Source organism: Aquarana catesbeiana, linkage group LG06, assembly GCF_042186555.1.
Source record: "Aquarana catesbeiana isolate 2022-GZ linkage group LG06, ASM4218655v1, whole genome shotgun sequence".
Classification (NCBI taxonomy): Eukaryota; Metazoa; Chordata; class Amphibia; order Anura; family Ranidae; genus Aquarana; species Aquarana catesbeiana.
The window spans coordinates 17545889-17558278 of record NC_133329.1 but is presented as its reverse complement, the minus strand read 5'-3'; the positions used below and the strand labels follow the sequence as shown (position 1 = coordinate 17558278).

Here is a 12390-nt window from a genome sequence, read left to right as displayed (position 1 = left end):
ATATTTACAAAAATGTGACTGAGGGGTGTACTTACTTTTGTTCAATACTGTGTATATATATATATATATATATATATATATATATATATATATATATATATATATATATATATATATATATATATATATAGATCTGTAATTCAGGCAGTGTAATATATACAATATCTTGTATTGAAGTGGTTAAGGGGAACCCTGCAGTGACGTAAACGGGTGACCCCGCCCCCTCTGAAGTGACATGACGTCAGAAGGGGCAGGGTCACTCGGTTACATCAGCGGATGGCCTCGCCCTCAGCTATATAACAGTTGTCAAAGCAAAAAGACAGCAGTCGCGGGGATGCCTTCCACGGAGGAGGAGTGTTTCAGTTTTCTTTTGTTCGTTTTTTTCTCGGGTGCGTCGGCACTGTGATTGAAGATGGACATCGTGGGACACTTTTTTTTTGTCCAAAATTGTCCAAAACTTTTTACTTTTTTGACACTTTTTTTGGTGCATGGGTAGGGATACATGTACCAGATACCCAATCACATAGGGGGGCCGGGATCTGGGGGTCCCCTTGTTAAAGGGGGCTTCCAGATTCCGATAAGCCCCCCGCCCGCAGACCCCCACAACACCAGGCAAGGATTGTGGGGAAGAGGCCCTTGTCCCCATCAACATGGGGACAAGGTGTTTTGGGGGGACCCCAAAGCACCCTCCCCATGTTGAGGGCATTTGGCCTGGTACGGTTCAGGAGGGGTGGAGCGCTCTCTCACCCCCCCTTTTCCTGCGGCCTGCCAGGTTGTGTGCTCGGATAAGGGTCTGGTATGGATTTTGGGGGGGACCCCACGCCATTTTTTAAAAAATTTTGCGCAGGGTTCCCCTTAATATCCATACCAGATCTGAACTGCCCAGTATGGACTGGGGGTAACCCATGCTTTTTTTTTTTAATGATTTTTTATGTATATTGCTGGGATCCAACAATACAGCCGCCAGCAATTTTAAATGACATTTTTTCCTTAAATGTCATTTTGCTGTGGTACTGTTTTGAACATGGGAAAAATGTGCTATTTACAGGCAGACTAAGGGGACCCCCCAGGCACGATATTTAAAGGAATACTTCATTTTTATTGTTTCACTTTAAGCATTATTAAAATCACTGCTCCCGAAAAAACTGTCATTTTAAAAACCTTTTTTTGCATTGTTACATGTCCCCTGGGGCAGGACCCGGGTCCCCAAACACTTTTTAGGACAATAACTTGCATATAAGCCTTTAAAATGAGCACTTTTAATTTTTCACGTTCGTGTCCCATAGACTTTAACGGTGTTCGCACAAATTCTTTGCCTGTCCGCGTGTTCTGATGTGAACCGAACTGGGGGGGGGTTGGGTGGTTCGGCTCATCCCTAATGCCCATCAGAGCACATCAGTGAAGGAGAAAAGTTACTTATTTGCAAAATTGTATAACAGAAACTAAGAAAAAAAAATGTTTTTTTCAAAATGTCCGCTCTTTACCGTCTGTTTAGCAAAAAAAAAAAAAAAAACCCAGTGGTGATTAAATACCACTAAAAGAAACTTCTATCTGTCTAAAAAAAAAAAAAAAAAAAAAAAATATCATATGGGTACACTGTTGCATGACCGCGCAATTGTCACAAAGTGTGGTGACAGCGCTGAAAGCTGAAAATTGGCCTGGGCAGGAAGAGGGTGAAAGTGCCCGGTATTGATGGGTTAATTAGTGCACAAACTAGTGTTACTGTAGGTAAAAAGATATACTTTTTTTACTATAATATTTTATATAATAATCATAATAATATGAATTAATTATTTATATATATATATTAATTATATTATATTAATAATAATTATATAATATTTAAAAATACACTAAAATGATAGTATATATAATATTAATTATTAATTAATATTATTATATTCATTAGTAATTATATTATATTAATAATAATTATATAATATTTTAACATAGACTAAAATGATGGTTCTGGTACAATGCATGGCAAAATTATTCACAAATCACTCAAAAGACATGCTGATTGGATAGAATCGGATTCTGTCTAACAAAAAAAAAATTAAAAAAAAAAATTGTCCCTAGTATAGAATGAATGTGTGGGACCTTAGGTTGTAAGCTCCTTGAGGGTCGGGACTGATGTGAATGTACAATGTATATGTAAAACGCTGCGTAAATTGACGGCGCTATATAAGTACCCGAAATAAATAAATAAAAGATAAAATGAAATAATATCTTTTTTATTTTTTAACACGACTAAAAGAAACAAAAGAAAAAAGTTACTTATTATGGCTGATTAGGGAAATCTAAGGGTTAATAAAGGGTTAAATAGGAACAGGTAGCTTTAACTCTCCGTTCACACTGAATTCGGCTTTGAAACTACTTTAGCGCGATTTCAAAGCCGCCGGTCGGTGCGATTTAATGTGCTGACATGACATTGCCAAAAACAGTGCAGGAATCTTTTATCAAATCAGTGCCAGGCAGAGTCGCACCTATTTGAATGGTTCCATTGGCACAAATAGGGTGCAGCTTGTCATGTGATTTTAAACATTGTTCAGTGATAGACGGATGCAAAGTAACATTGTTTTAAAAACAATGTTACTTTTGTAACTACTCTGTTTACTTTCACCTGCAGATCAGAGGTTCAAACGATGCATCTGATGTCATGATGTCAGTTAAGCTCTGTTCACACCAGTGCAACTTGTCATGTGATTTGACAGTTTATAGACAATGTTCCTTTGTATCTCCTTAGTTTTGTAAATATTGATCAGACGGGAGATAGAGATATACAAAAGAAAATGGTTTATAAATATTGATCACGAGGGAAGTAGACAATTATACTTTGTATCTCTCTATCTCCTGTCTGATCAATGTTTATAAACAATGTTACTTTGTATCTCTCTATCTCCTGTCTGAACAATGTTTATAAACAATGTTACTTTGTATCTCTCTATCTCCTGTCTGATCAATGTTTATAAACAATGTTACTTTGTATCTCTCTATCTCCTGTCTGATCAATGTTTATAAACAATGTTACTTTGTATCTCTCTATCTCCTGTCTGAACAATGTTTATAGACAATGTTACTTTGTATCTCTCTATCTCCTGTCTGATCAATGTTTATAGACAATGTTACTTTGTATCTCTCTATCTCCTGCTTGATAACAATATTTATTAAAAAATGTGACATTGTTTATAAGCATTGATCAGACAGGAGATAGAGATACAATGTTACTTTGAATCTCTCTATCTCCCTTCTGATTAATGTTTATAAACAATATTACATTGTATCTCTCTATTTCCTGTCCGTACAATGTTTATGAACAATGTTACTTTGTATCTTTGTCTTTCTATCTCCTGACTGATCAATGCTTATAAATAATGTTATTTTTATCTCTCTATCTCCTGTCTGATCAATGTTTATAAACAATGTTACTTTGTATCTCTCTATCTCCTGTCTGATCAATGTTTATAAACAATGTTACTTTGTATCTCTCTATCTCCTGTCTGATCAATGTTTATAAACAATGTTACTTTGTATCTCTCTATCTCCTGTCTGAACAATGTTTATAGACAATGTTACTTTGTATCTCTCTATCTCCTGTCTGATCAATGTTTATAAACAATGTTACTTTGTATCTCTCTATCTCCTGTCTGATCAATGTTTATAAACAATGTTACTTTGTATCTCTCTATCTCCTGTCTGATCAATGTTTATAGACAATGTTACTTTGAATCTCTCTATCTCCCTTCTGATCAATGTTTATAAACAATATTACATTGTATCTCTCTATTTCCTGTCCGTACAATGTTTATGAACAATGTTACTTTGTATCTTTGTCTTTCTATCTCCTGACTGATCAATGCTTATAAATAATGTTATTTTTATCTCTCTATCTCCTGTCTGATCAATGTTTATAAACAATGTTACTTTGTATCTCTCCATCTCTTGTCTAAACAATGTTTATAAACAATGTTATTTTGTATTTCTCTATCTCCTCTGTGAACATTTTTTTTTATAAATAATGTTTCTTTGTCTCTCTCTATCTCCTGCTTTATTAATATTTATAAGAAAAAAAAGTGACTTTGTATCTCTCTATCGCCTGTATGTTAATAAACAATGTTACTTTGTATCTCTCTATCTCCTGTCTGATCAATGTTTATAAACAATGTTACTTTGTATCTCTCTATCTCCTGTCTGATCAATGTTTATAAACAATGTTACTTTGTATCTCTCTATCTCCTGTCTGATCAATGTTTATAAACAATGTTACTTTGTATCTCTCTATCTCCTGTCTGATCAATGTTTATAAACAATGTTACTTTGTATCTCTCTATCTCCTGTCTGATCAATGTTTATAAAAAATGTTACTTTGTATCTCTCTGTCTCTAAACAATGCTTATAAAACAATGTGTCAGAAGGTTTCTTCACAGCAGGAACAGCGGTAGCCGCCATGGTTCTTTTTTCTTGACAGATCTGCTGGAAGGTTAATTGTCTCCTGTCCACAATGTCCCCAGGCTGTAGGTATGTTAGATGGGGATCTTAGATTGTAAGCTCCCGAAGGCAGAGACTGATGAATATATACCATATGTAAAGCTTTGCACAAATTGTCTGAGCTAAATAAATACTTGTAACAAAAATAAATAAAATATGAGGTTTCTCACCATTGTCTATGGCGATCGGCACCTCGGGATTATTTCCATCGTCTTTGGTCCCTCGATCGTCTCCCTTTATCTGGGGCTCAGTAATATCCGGAGGTTCAAGAGGACCTGTGTTGTTTTATACACACAATGATTACACTCCGTTCACAGGAACAAGGGCTTCATAATTCCATTCTTTTCTCAATATTTATCAACTTATTTTACTGTCATCAAATGGGAAACCTAGTGCCAAAGTACCTCAATAAGCAGGGTGACTCTGCAGGTACTCAGTAACGGTTTGTGCCAACGTCCCCAAAAATCGGATTATAGATAAAAGAAAAACTCTAGGCATGGGACTTTGGAGGCACAATAGTGTTAGACTACAAAAAATAAATTAGATAAAGGTATTTTATTGGAAAATTATAAAAGACAATGGACACACATGGATTAATTAAAAACAATTCAGGCTAGATGTGGACCCTAATAATCATACACCGTGAGAGTCCTAACCTGCATATTTGTATAACATAAAGAAGGTTATAAATGTATACATATGTCACTTAGTCCATATATAGGAGAAATACTTCCCCTGGGTATTGAACAGTAGATAGGTACACAATTGTGGCAGACAAAGTGCAGCAGGTTTGGTAATCCACGGAGAGATATTCTCTAGTTGCTCTACATGTTTCGCGTTACGCAGAACGCTTCCTCAGGAGCTAGAGATTCAATTGGGTAAGGTAAGGTTGCATAAACCTATCAGTAATGATTGTAATGCAAATGATCACAATTTGATCATGGGTATACGATATCTGAATTGAGTTGGAGACAGCAGTCGGCCACAGCCTGGAACCTCTCAAAGAAATGTAGCATCAAGTATCCATAAGGGGGAAAGCATAGGCTTTGTCATTGTAGTGCCTTAGATGGATGAGAGGGAGCACAGGAGTGCCAGATCGGACGGCGCACTCCTGTGCTCCCTCTCATCCATCTAAGGCACTACAATGACAAAGCCTATGCTTTCCCCCTTATGGATACTTGATGCTACATTTCTTTGAGAGGTTCCAGGCTGTGGCCGACTGCTGTCTCCAACTCAATTCAGATATCGTATACCCATGATCAAATTGTGATCATTTGCATTACAATCATTACTGATAGGTTTATGCAACCTTACCTTACCCAATTGAATCTCTAGCTCCTGAGGAAGCGTTCTGCGTAACGCAAAACATGTAGAGCAACTAGAGAATATCTCTCCGTGGATTACCAAACCTGCTGCACTTTGTCTGCCACAATTGTGTACCTATCTACTGTTCAATACCCAGGGGAAGTATTTCTCCTATATATGGACTAAGTGACATATGTATACATTTATAACCTTCTTTATGTTATACAAATATGCAGGTTAGGACTCTCACGGTGTATGATTATTAGGGTCCACATCTAGCCTGAATTGTTTTTAATTAATCCATGTGTGTCCATTGTCTTTTATAATTTTCCAATAAAATACCTTTATCTAATTTATTTTTTGTAGTCTAACACTATTGTGCCTCCAAAGTCCCATGCCTAGAGTTTTTCTTTTATCTATAATCTTATTTTACTGCATGTGCCAGATAAGGAATCCAATCAAGTTATTTTATCATTCTTTAACTGCTTCAGCCCCGGAAGATTTTACCCTCCCCCCTTCCTGACCAGAGCACTTTTTTGCGATTCGGCACTGCGTCGCTTTAACTGACAATTTTGCGGTCGTGCGACGTTGCACCCAAACAAAATTGACGTCCTTTTTTCCCACAAATAGAGCTTTCTTTTGGTGGTATTTGATCACCTCTGCGGTTTTTATTTTTTGCGCTATAAACAAAAAAAGAGCGACAATTTTGAAAGAAAACGCAATATTTTTTACTTTTTGCTATAATAAATATCCCCCGAAAATATATATAAAAACAATTTTTTCCTCAGTTTAGGCCGATACGTATTCTTCTACATATTTTTGGTAAAAAAAAAAAAAAAATCGCAATAAGCGTGTATTGATTGGTTTGCGCAAAAGTTATAGCGTCTACAAAATAGGGGATAGTTTTATGGCTTTTCTATTATTTTTTTTTTTTTTTTACTAGTAATGGCAGCGGCCTACGATTTTTATCAGGAGTACGACATTATGGCGGACACATCGGACACATTTTGACACATTTTTGGGACCGTTGGAATTTTTACAGCGATCAATGCTATAAAAATGCACTGATTACTGTAAAAACGTCACTGGCAGTGAAGGGGGTTAACCACTAGGGGGCAGTGAAGGGGTTAAGTGTGTCCTAGTACGTCTTCTAACTGAAGGGGGGAGGGGACTGTGCAGAGGAGATGACAGATCGCTGTTCATACTCTGTATGAACAAACGATCTGTCTGTTCTCCCCTCAGAAAACAGGAAACTGTGTGTTTACACACACAGATCCCGGTTCTCCGTGTGCTCTGAGCGATCGCGGGAGCCCGGCGGTGATTGCGACCGCCGGGCACTCTCATCGGCTGCATGGGCGAGCGGGGGGTGCGCACGCACCCCCTAGTGGCCGTCTATGTTACCAACGTAACATGACGGCGATTCGCGCAGCCGAGCCATGTTGCCGCAGTACAACTGCGGCGGCTGGTCGGCATGCGGTTATGCATGCTAATTTCAAAAGTAAGCTGACCAAGAATATATTTTGGGTTACCGCTCCTGAAATGATTACTTCTGATAACTGAGAGCTCCAGTGAGCCTCAGCTGTGCACGTTTCCATATGAGATTGTGTAGAGGGGAAGAGGGTGTGTCCATTCCCTCCACTCAGGTCTCAGATTACACTCAACTCCCTGCTTTATGCTGTGCAGTGTATGAAATCAGATCCCCTCCCCCTACCTCTGGAAGCTCAGAAATTCTGCGTAAATTCTGGACTTTGAACACCCGTAGAGTAGAGAAGACTGCAGGTAAACAGGTACAACTTATGTAGGGAGGATTTATTTTGTCTCTGTGTATCACCCGAGGCCAGTCACTTCACTGGGTGTATGTAAGTGTTATAACCACTTGAAGGCAGATATACTGCGGCAGGGTGGCCCTCCCGCGCAAAATCATGTACCTGTACGTGATTGCGTGCACGGGGTCTGGGGGCGCTCGTCCCGGTGATCCGCTCCCGCTGTAATTGGATAAAGCCGGGAGCCAATCAGTGGATCCAGCAGACAAGATATCCGCTGGGACCCACCGATCGTTCTGAGGAGAGGCAGAATGGCGGTCTGCCAGAGAGGAAAATGGAGATCTTGTGTTTCTGCTCTCTGTTTTCCCCCAGTCAAAGCACCTCCCCCACAGTTAGAAAGTACTCCCTAGGGACACATTTAACCCTTTGATCGCCCCCCTGATGTTAACCCCTTCCCAGCCAGTGTTATTAGTACAGTGACAGTGCTTTTTTTTTAAGCACTGATCACTGTTTTGGTGTCACTGGTCCCCAAAAAAGTGTCAGTTAGGTGTCCAATTTGTCCGCCGCAATGTCGTAGTACTGCTAAAAATCGATGATCGTCGCCATTATTTGTAAAAAAAAAAAAGGAAAAAAAATCCATAATAGTATCCCATAGATTGCAGATGCTATATAACTTTTGCACAAACCAATCAATATACATCTATTGGGATTTTGTTTTACCAAAAATATGTAGCAGAATACATATTGGCCTAAATTGATGAAGAAATTAGATTTTTTACATTTTTTTTTCATTGGATATGTTTAATAGCTGAAAATAAAAAATTGTCAGGACTGGGCTCAGCCCTTCCTTCTCTGGGCTGGCCGCTCAGCTGTCGGCTAATTGCCAGCTCTCATCTCTCTCCACAGTTACTCAGTCAGTCCTGCCTACTTAAGCCGTCCAGCCCAGAGGATCTCTGCCTTCGCCTTGGTCAACATCACAGAGACTATCTCCTGCATTCCTGTTAAAAGACTTGCTTGGCTGACATCCCTTCTGGCTCCAGATCCTGCTTGCTGTTTTACTACACTCCTCTTTGGCTCCCTGATGTTTTGGCTTGTCTGACTATCCGTTCCAGTTCCTGAACGCTGGCTAAGTTTTGACTACGTTTGTTCTATTTACTTTTATTATTAAACAAGTGTGATTTAACTGTACTTCTGTCTCGGTCTGATTTCATGGTTTCTGACAAAAATATATATTTTTTCAAAATTGTCGGCCTTTTTTTTTTATAGCGCAAAAAATAAAAAAATGCAGAGGTGATCAAATACCACCAAAAGAAAGCTCTATTTGTGGGGAAAAAAGGACGTCAATTTTGTTTGAGAGCCATGTCGCACGACCGTGCAATTTTCAGTTTACCGCTTCTCGCTATAACTTTTGCGCAAACCAATCAATATACGCTTATTGCGATTTTTTTTACCAAAAATATGTAGAAGAATACGTATCAGCCTAAACTGAGGGAAAAAAAATGTTTTTTTTATATATATTTTTAGGGATATTTATTATAGCAAAAAGTAAAACATATTGTGTTTTTTTCAAAATTGTCGCTCTTTTTTGTTTATAGTGCAAAAAATAAAAACTGCAGAGATGATCAAATACCATCAAAAGAAATCTCTATTATGTGGGGAAAAAAGGGCGTCAATTTTGTTTGGGAGCCACGTCGCACGACCGCGCAATTGTCAGTTAAAGCGATGCAGTGCCGAATTGCAAAAAGTGCTCTGGTCTTTGGCCAGCAAAATGGTCCGGGGCTGAAGTGGTTAAAGTAACGCAGTGCCCTATCGCAAAAAATGGCCTGGTCATTAAGGGGGTAAAAACTTCCGGGGCTGAAGTGGTTAAAAGGCCCAGGCAAAGCATTTTTGTTATTTTTTTTATATAAAATGGAATTGGTCTTTAAAAAATAATCACCGGTTTCTGGCAATCCAGGGGCAAAGAGAACCTCCCTCAGCTTAGTCAGCATCTTCTCTTCATTCTTCTTGTCTTCCTTGGTGATGAGGAGCAGATTGCGGGCGTACTTCTGTATCTCGGGCTGAGAATACAGAATCCGTTCCTTCTCCTTCCAGCTGCTGTTTTCTACGTCATCCATTATCACCAGAACATTGAACCTCCCTGTGCCAGACAGAAAGACCACAACAAAAAACATCCTGCTATTGTAGAAGGGTTATTCTGCACCAAAAAACTTAGGGTATCAAACAGAGAAAATAAACAAAAAAAATAAAAAATTGGAGGCCTGTCTATTGTATCATAAAAGCAACATAAGTTTAAGTCTACGCGTTTCACGCTACATCAGTGCTGAATTATAATAATTATAATAATCATTGATGTAGCACGAAACGCGTAGACTTTTCTTATGCCCCACAGTGTTTTACTGCTGTGTTTTGTTGCTTTTATGATGCAATAAAGATGGACATTCTTGAAGTGCAGCTGTCTAAAATTTTGTAAACAAACATTCTTGAGTACAATGAGCTGATGTAAGAGTCCTGAGCTTACTACGCATGCACCAATGGTGCCTTTCCGCAAGAGGAAATCCTTGCCAACTGAGCATGTTCCAAAGATGCCTCAGGGCGCCAACCCGCACCTGCACAGAAGACTTGATGGAAAAGGGTGGGAAAATGCCCAGGACGCGCACAGGAAGTGACCTCAACCTGATGGAAAAAGGTGGGAAAATACCGAGGAGGCCCACAGGAAGTGACATCAACCTGATGGAAAAAGGCAGGAAAATACCCGGAAGGCCCACAGGAAGTGACATCAACCTGATGGAAAAAGGTGGGAAAATACCCAGGAGGCCCACAGGAAGTGACATCAACCTGATGGAAATAGGAGGGAAAATACCCAGGAGGCCCACAGGAAGTGACATCAACCTGATGGAAAAAGGCAGGAAAATACCCAGGAGGCCCACAGGAAGTGACATCAACCTGATGGAAAAAGGTCGGAAAATACCCAGGAGGCCCACAGGAAGTGACATCAACCTGAAGGAAAAAGGTGAGAAAATGCCTAGGAGGCGCACAGGAAGTGACCACAAACTTCCCTATACAAGCCCAGCCCAGACACTGCCAAATGGCTGGATTATACTGTCATGAGGGCCACGTACCTGATGTGAGACCGAAGTAGTGGGGAGACCTCCCTTGCACCTCGGGTTCTGTAAGAGTCCAGGGCTTACTACGCAAGCACCAATGGCGCGTTGCTGCAAGAGGAAATCCATGCCAACTGAGCATGCGACAAAGATGCCTCAGGGCGCCAACCATTGCCTGCGCAGAAGACTTGATGGAAAAGGGCAGGAAAATGCCCAGGACGCGCACAGGAAGTGACCTCAACCTGATGGAAAAGGGCGGGAAAATACCCAGGAGGCGCACAGGAAGTGACATCAACCTGATGGAAAAAGGCGGGAAAATGCCCAGGAGGAGAGCAGGAAGTGACCTCAAACTTCCCTATATAAGCCCAGCCCAGACACTGCCAAATGGCTGGATTATACTGTCACAAGGGCCATGTACCTGATGTGAGACCGAAGTAGTGGGGATTCCTCCCTTGCACCTCGGGTCCTTAAAGCCTCTGGAGATGGAGACAGAGACTTGGTGGACACCTAGTGGCAGGGGTGCCAGGGGTGTGGAGCACCGTGCAAGCCTTAGTCCGAAATCTGACCCGAGGTGCAAGGGAGGCTTCCCTACTACTTCGGTCTCACATCAGGTACGTGGCCCTCATGACAGTATAATCCAGCCATTTGGCAGTGTCTGGGCTTATATAGGGAAGTTTGAGGTCACTTCCTGTGCGCCTCCTGGGTATTTTCCCTCCTTTTTCCATCAGGTTGAGGTCACTTCCTGTGCGCATCCTGGGTATTTTCCTGCCTTTTTCCATCAGGTTGAGGTCACTTCCTGTGCGCATCCTGGGCATTTTCCTGTCCTTTTCCATCAAGTCTTCTGTGCAGGTGTAGGTTGGCACCCTGAGGAGTCTTTGGCGCATGCTCAGTTGGCACGGATTTCCTCTTGCGGCAACGCGCCATTGGTGCGTGCGTAGTAAGCCCAGGACTCTTACAGCTGAGCTTGCACTGGTTGGAAAAATTGTGGGCGGGACTGACCGACCTGGAGCTGCACCATATAATTAACAATTGGAGAACCAGTAATGGAAAATGTGTGCAGCTCAGGCTACAAGGGAAAACAATCCTGTGTTCACCACTGTGAGTTCAGGCCAGAGAAGGAGCTTGTCTCGGCTCCAAACAACTGTTGAGCAAAGGATGGATCCCATGAAGCTGCACATCAATGCAGACCCTCTGGTATTGTAATGTATGGCAGTCTCAGCTTGGGCTCCCACCAGGCCACACCCCCAACGTGTTTCACTCCACCACTCAGAGCTTAATCATGGGGGAAGGGGCTGAGTTTCAATACCAGTAGGTCTGCATTGATGTGCGGCTTGATGGGATCCATCCTTTGCTCATTAATATATTGAGAACATAGTGTACAAAATATATACACTATATTGTCAAAAGTATTGGGACGCCTGCCTTTACACACACATGAACTTTAATGGCATCCCAGTCTTAGTCTGTAGGGTTCAATATTAAGTTGGCCCACCCTTTGCAGCTATAACAGCTTCAACTCTTCTGGGAAGGCCGTCCACAAGGTTTAGGAGTCTGTCTATGGGAATGTTTGACCATTCTTCCAGAAGCCCATTTGTGAGGTCAGGCACTGATGTTGGATGAGAAGGCCTGGCTCACAGTCTCCGCTCTACTTCATCCCAAAGGTGTTCTATTGGGTTGAGGTCAGGACTCTGTGCAGGCCAGTCAAGTTCCTCCACCCCAAACTCGCTCATCCA

General features: G+C 40.8%; 1 protein-coding gene across 2 annotated transcripts in view; it reads right to left on the bottom strand.

Annotated features, from left to right (window-relative positions):
• Nucleotides 1-12390, bottom strand: part of LOC141148193 (uncharacterized) — a 51060-nt gene that overhangs the window by 12653 nt on the left and 26017 nt on the right. For both annotated transcript variants that reach the window (XM_073635404.1, XM_073635403.1), the window contains 2 exons: nucleotides 9493-9693; nucleotides 4659-4763 (listed from right to left, as the gene is read on the bottom strand). In XM_073635404.1, coding sequence (XP_073491505.1) covers nucleotides 4659-4763; nucleotides 9493-9693 — 306 coding nt within the window. The remainder of the gene's footprint in view (nucleotides 1-4658; nucleotides 4764-9492; nucleotides 9694-12390) is intronic.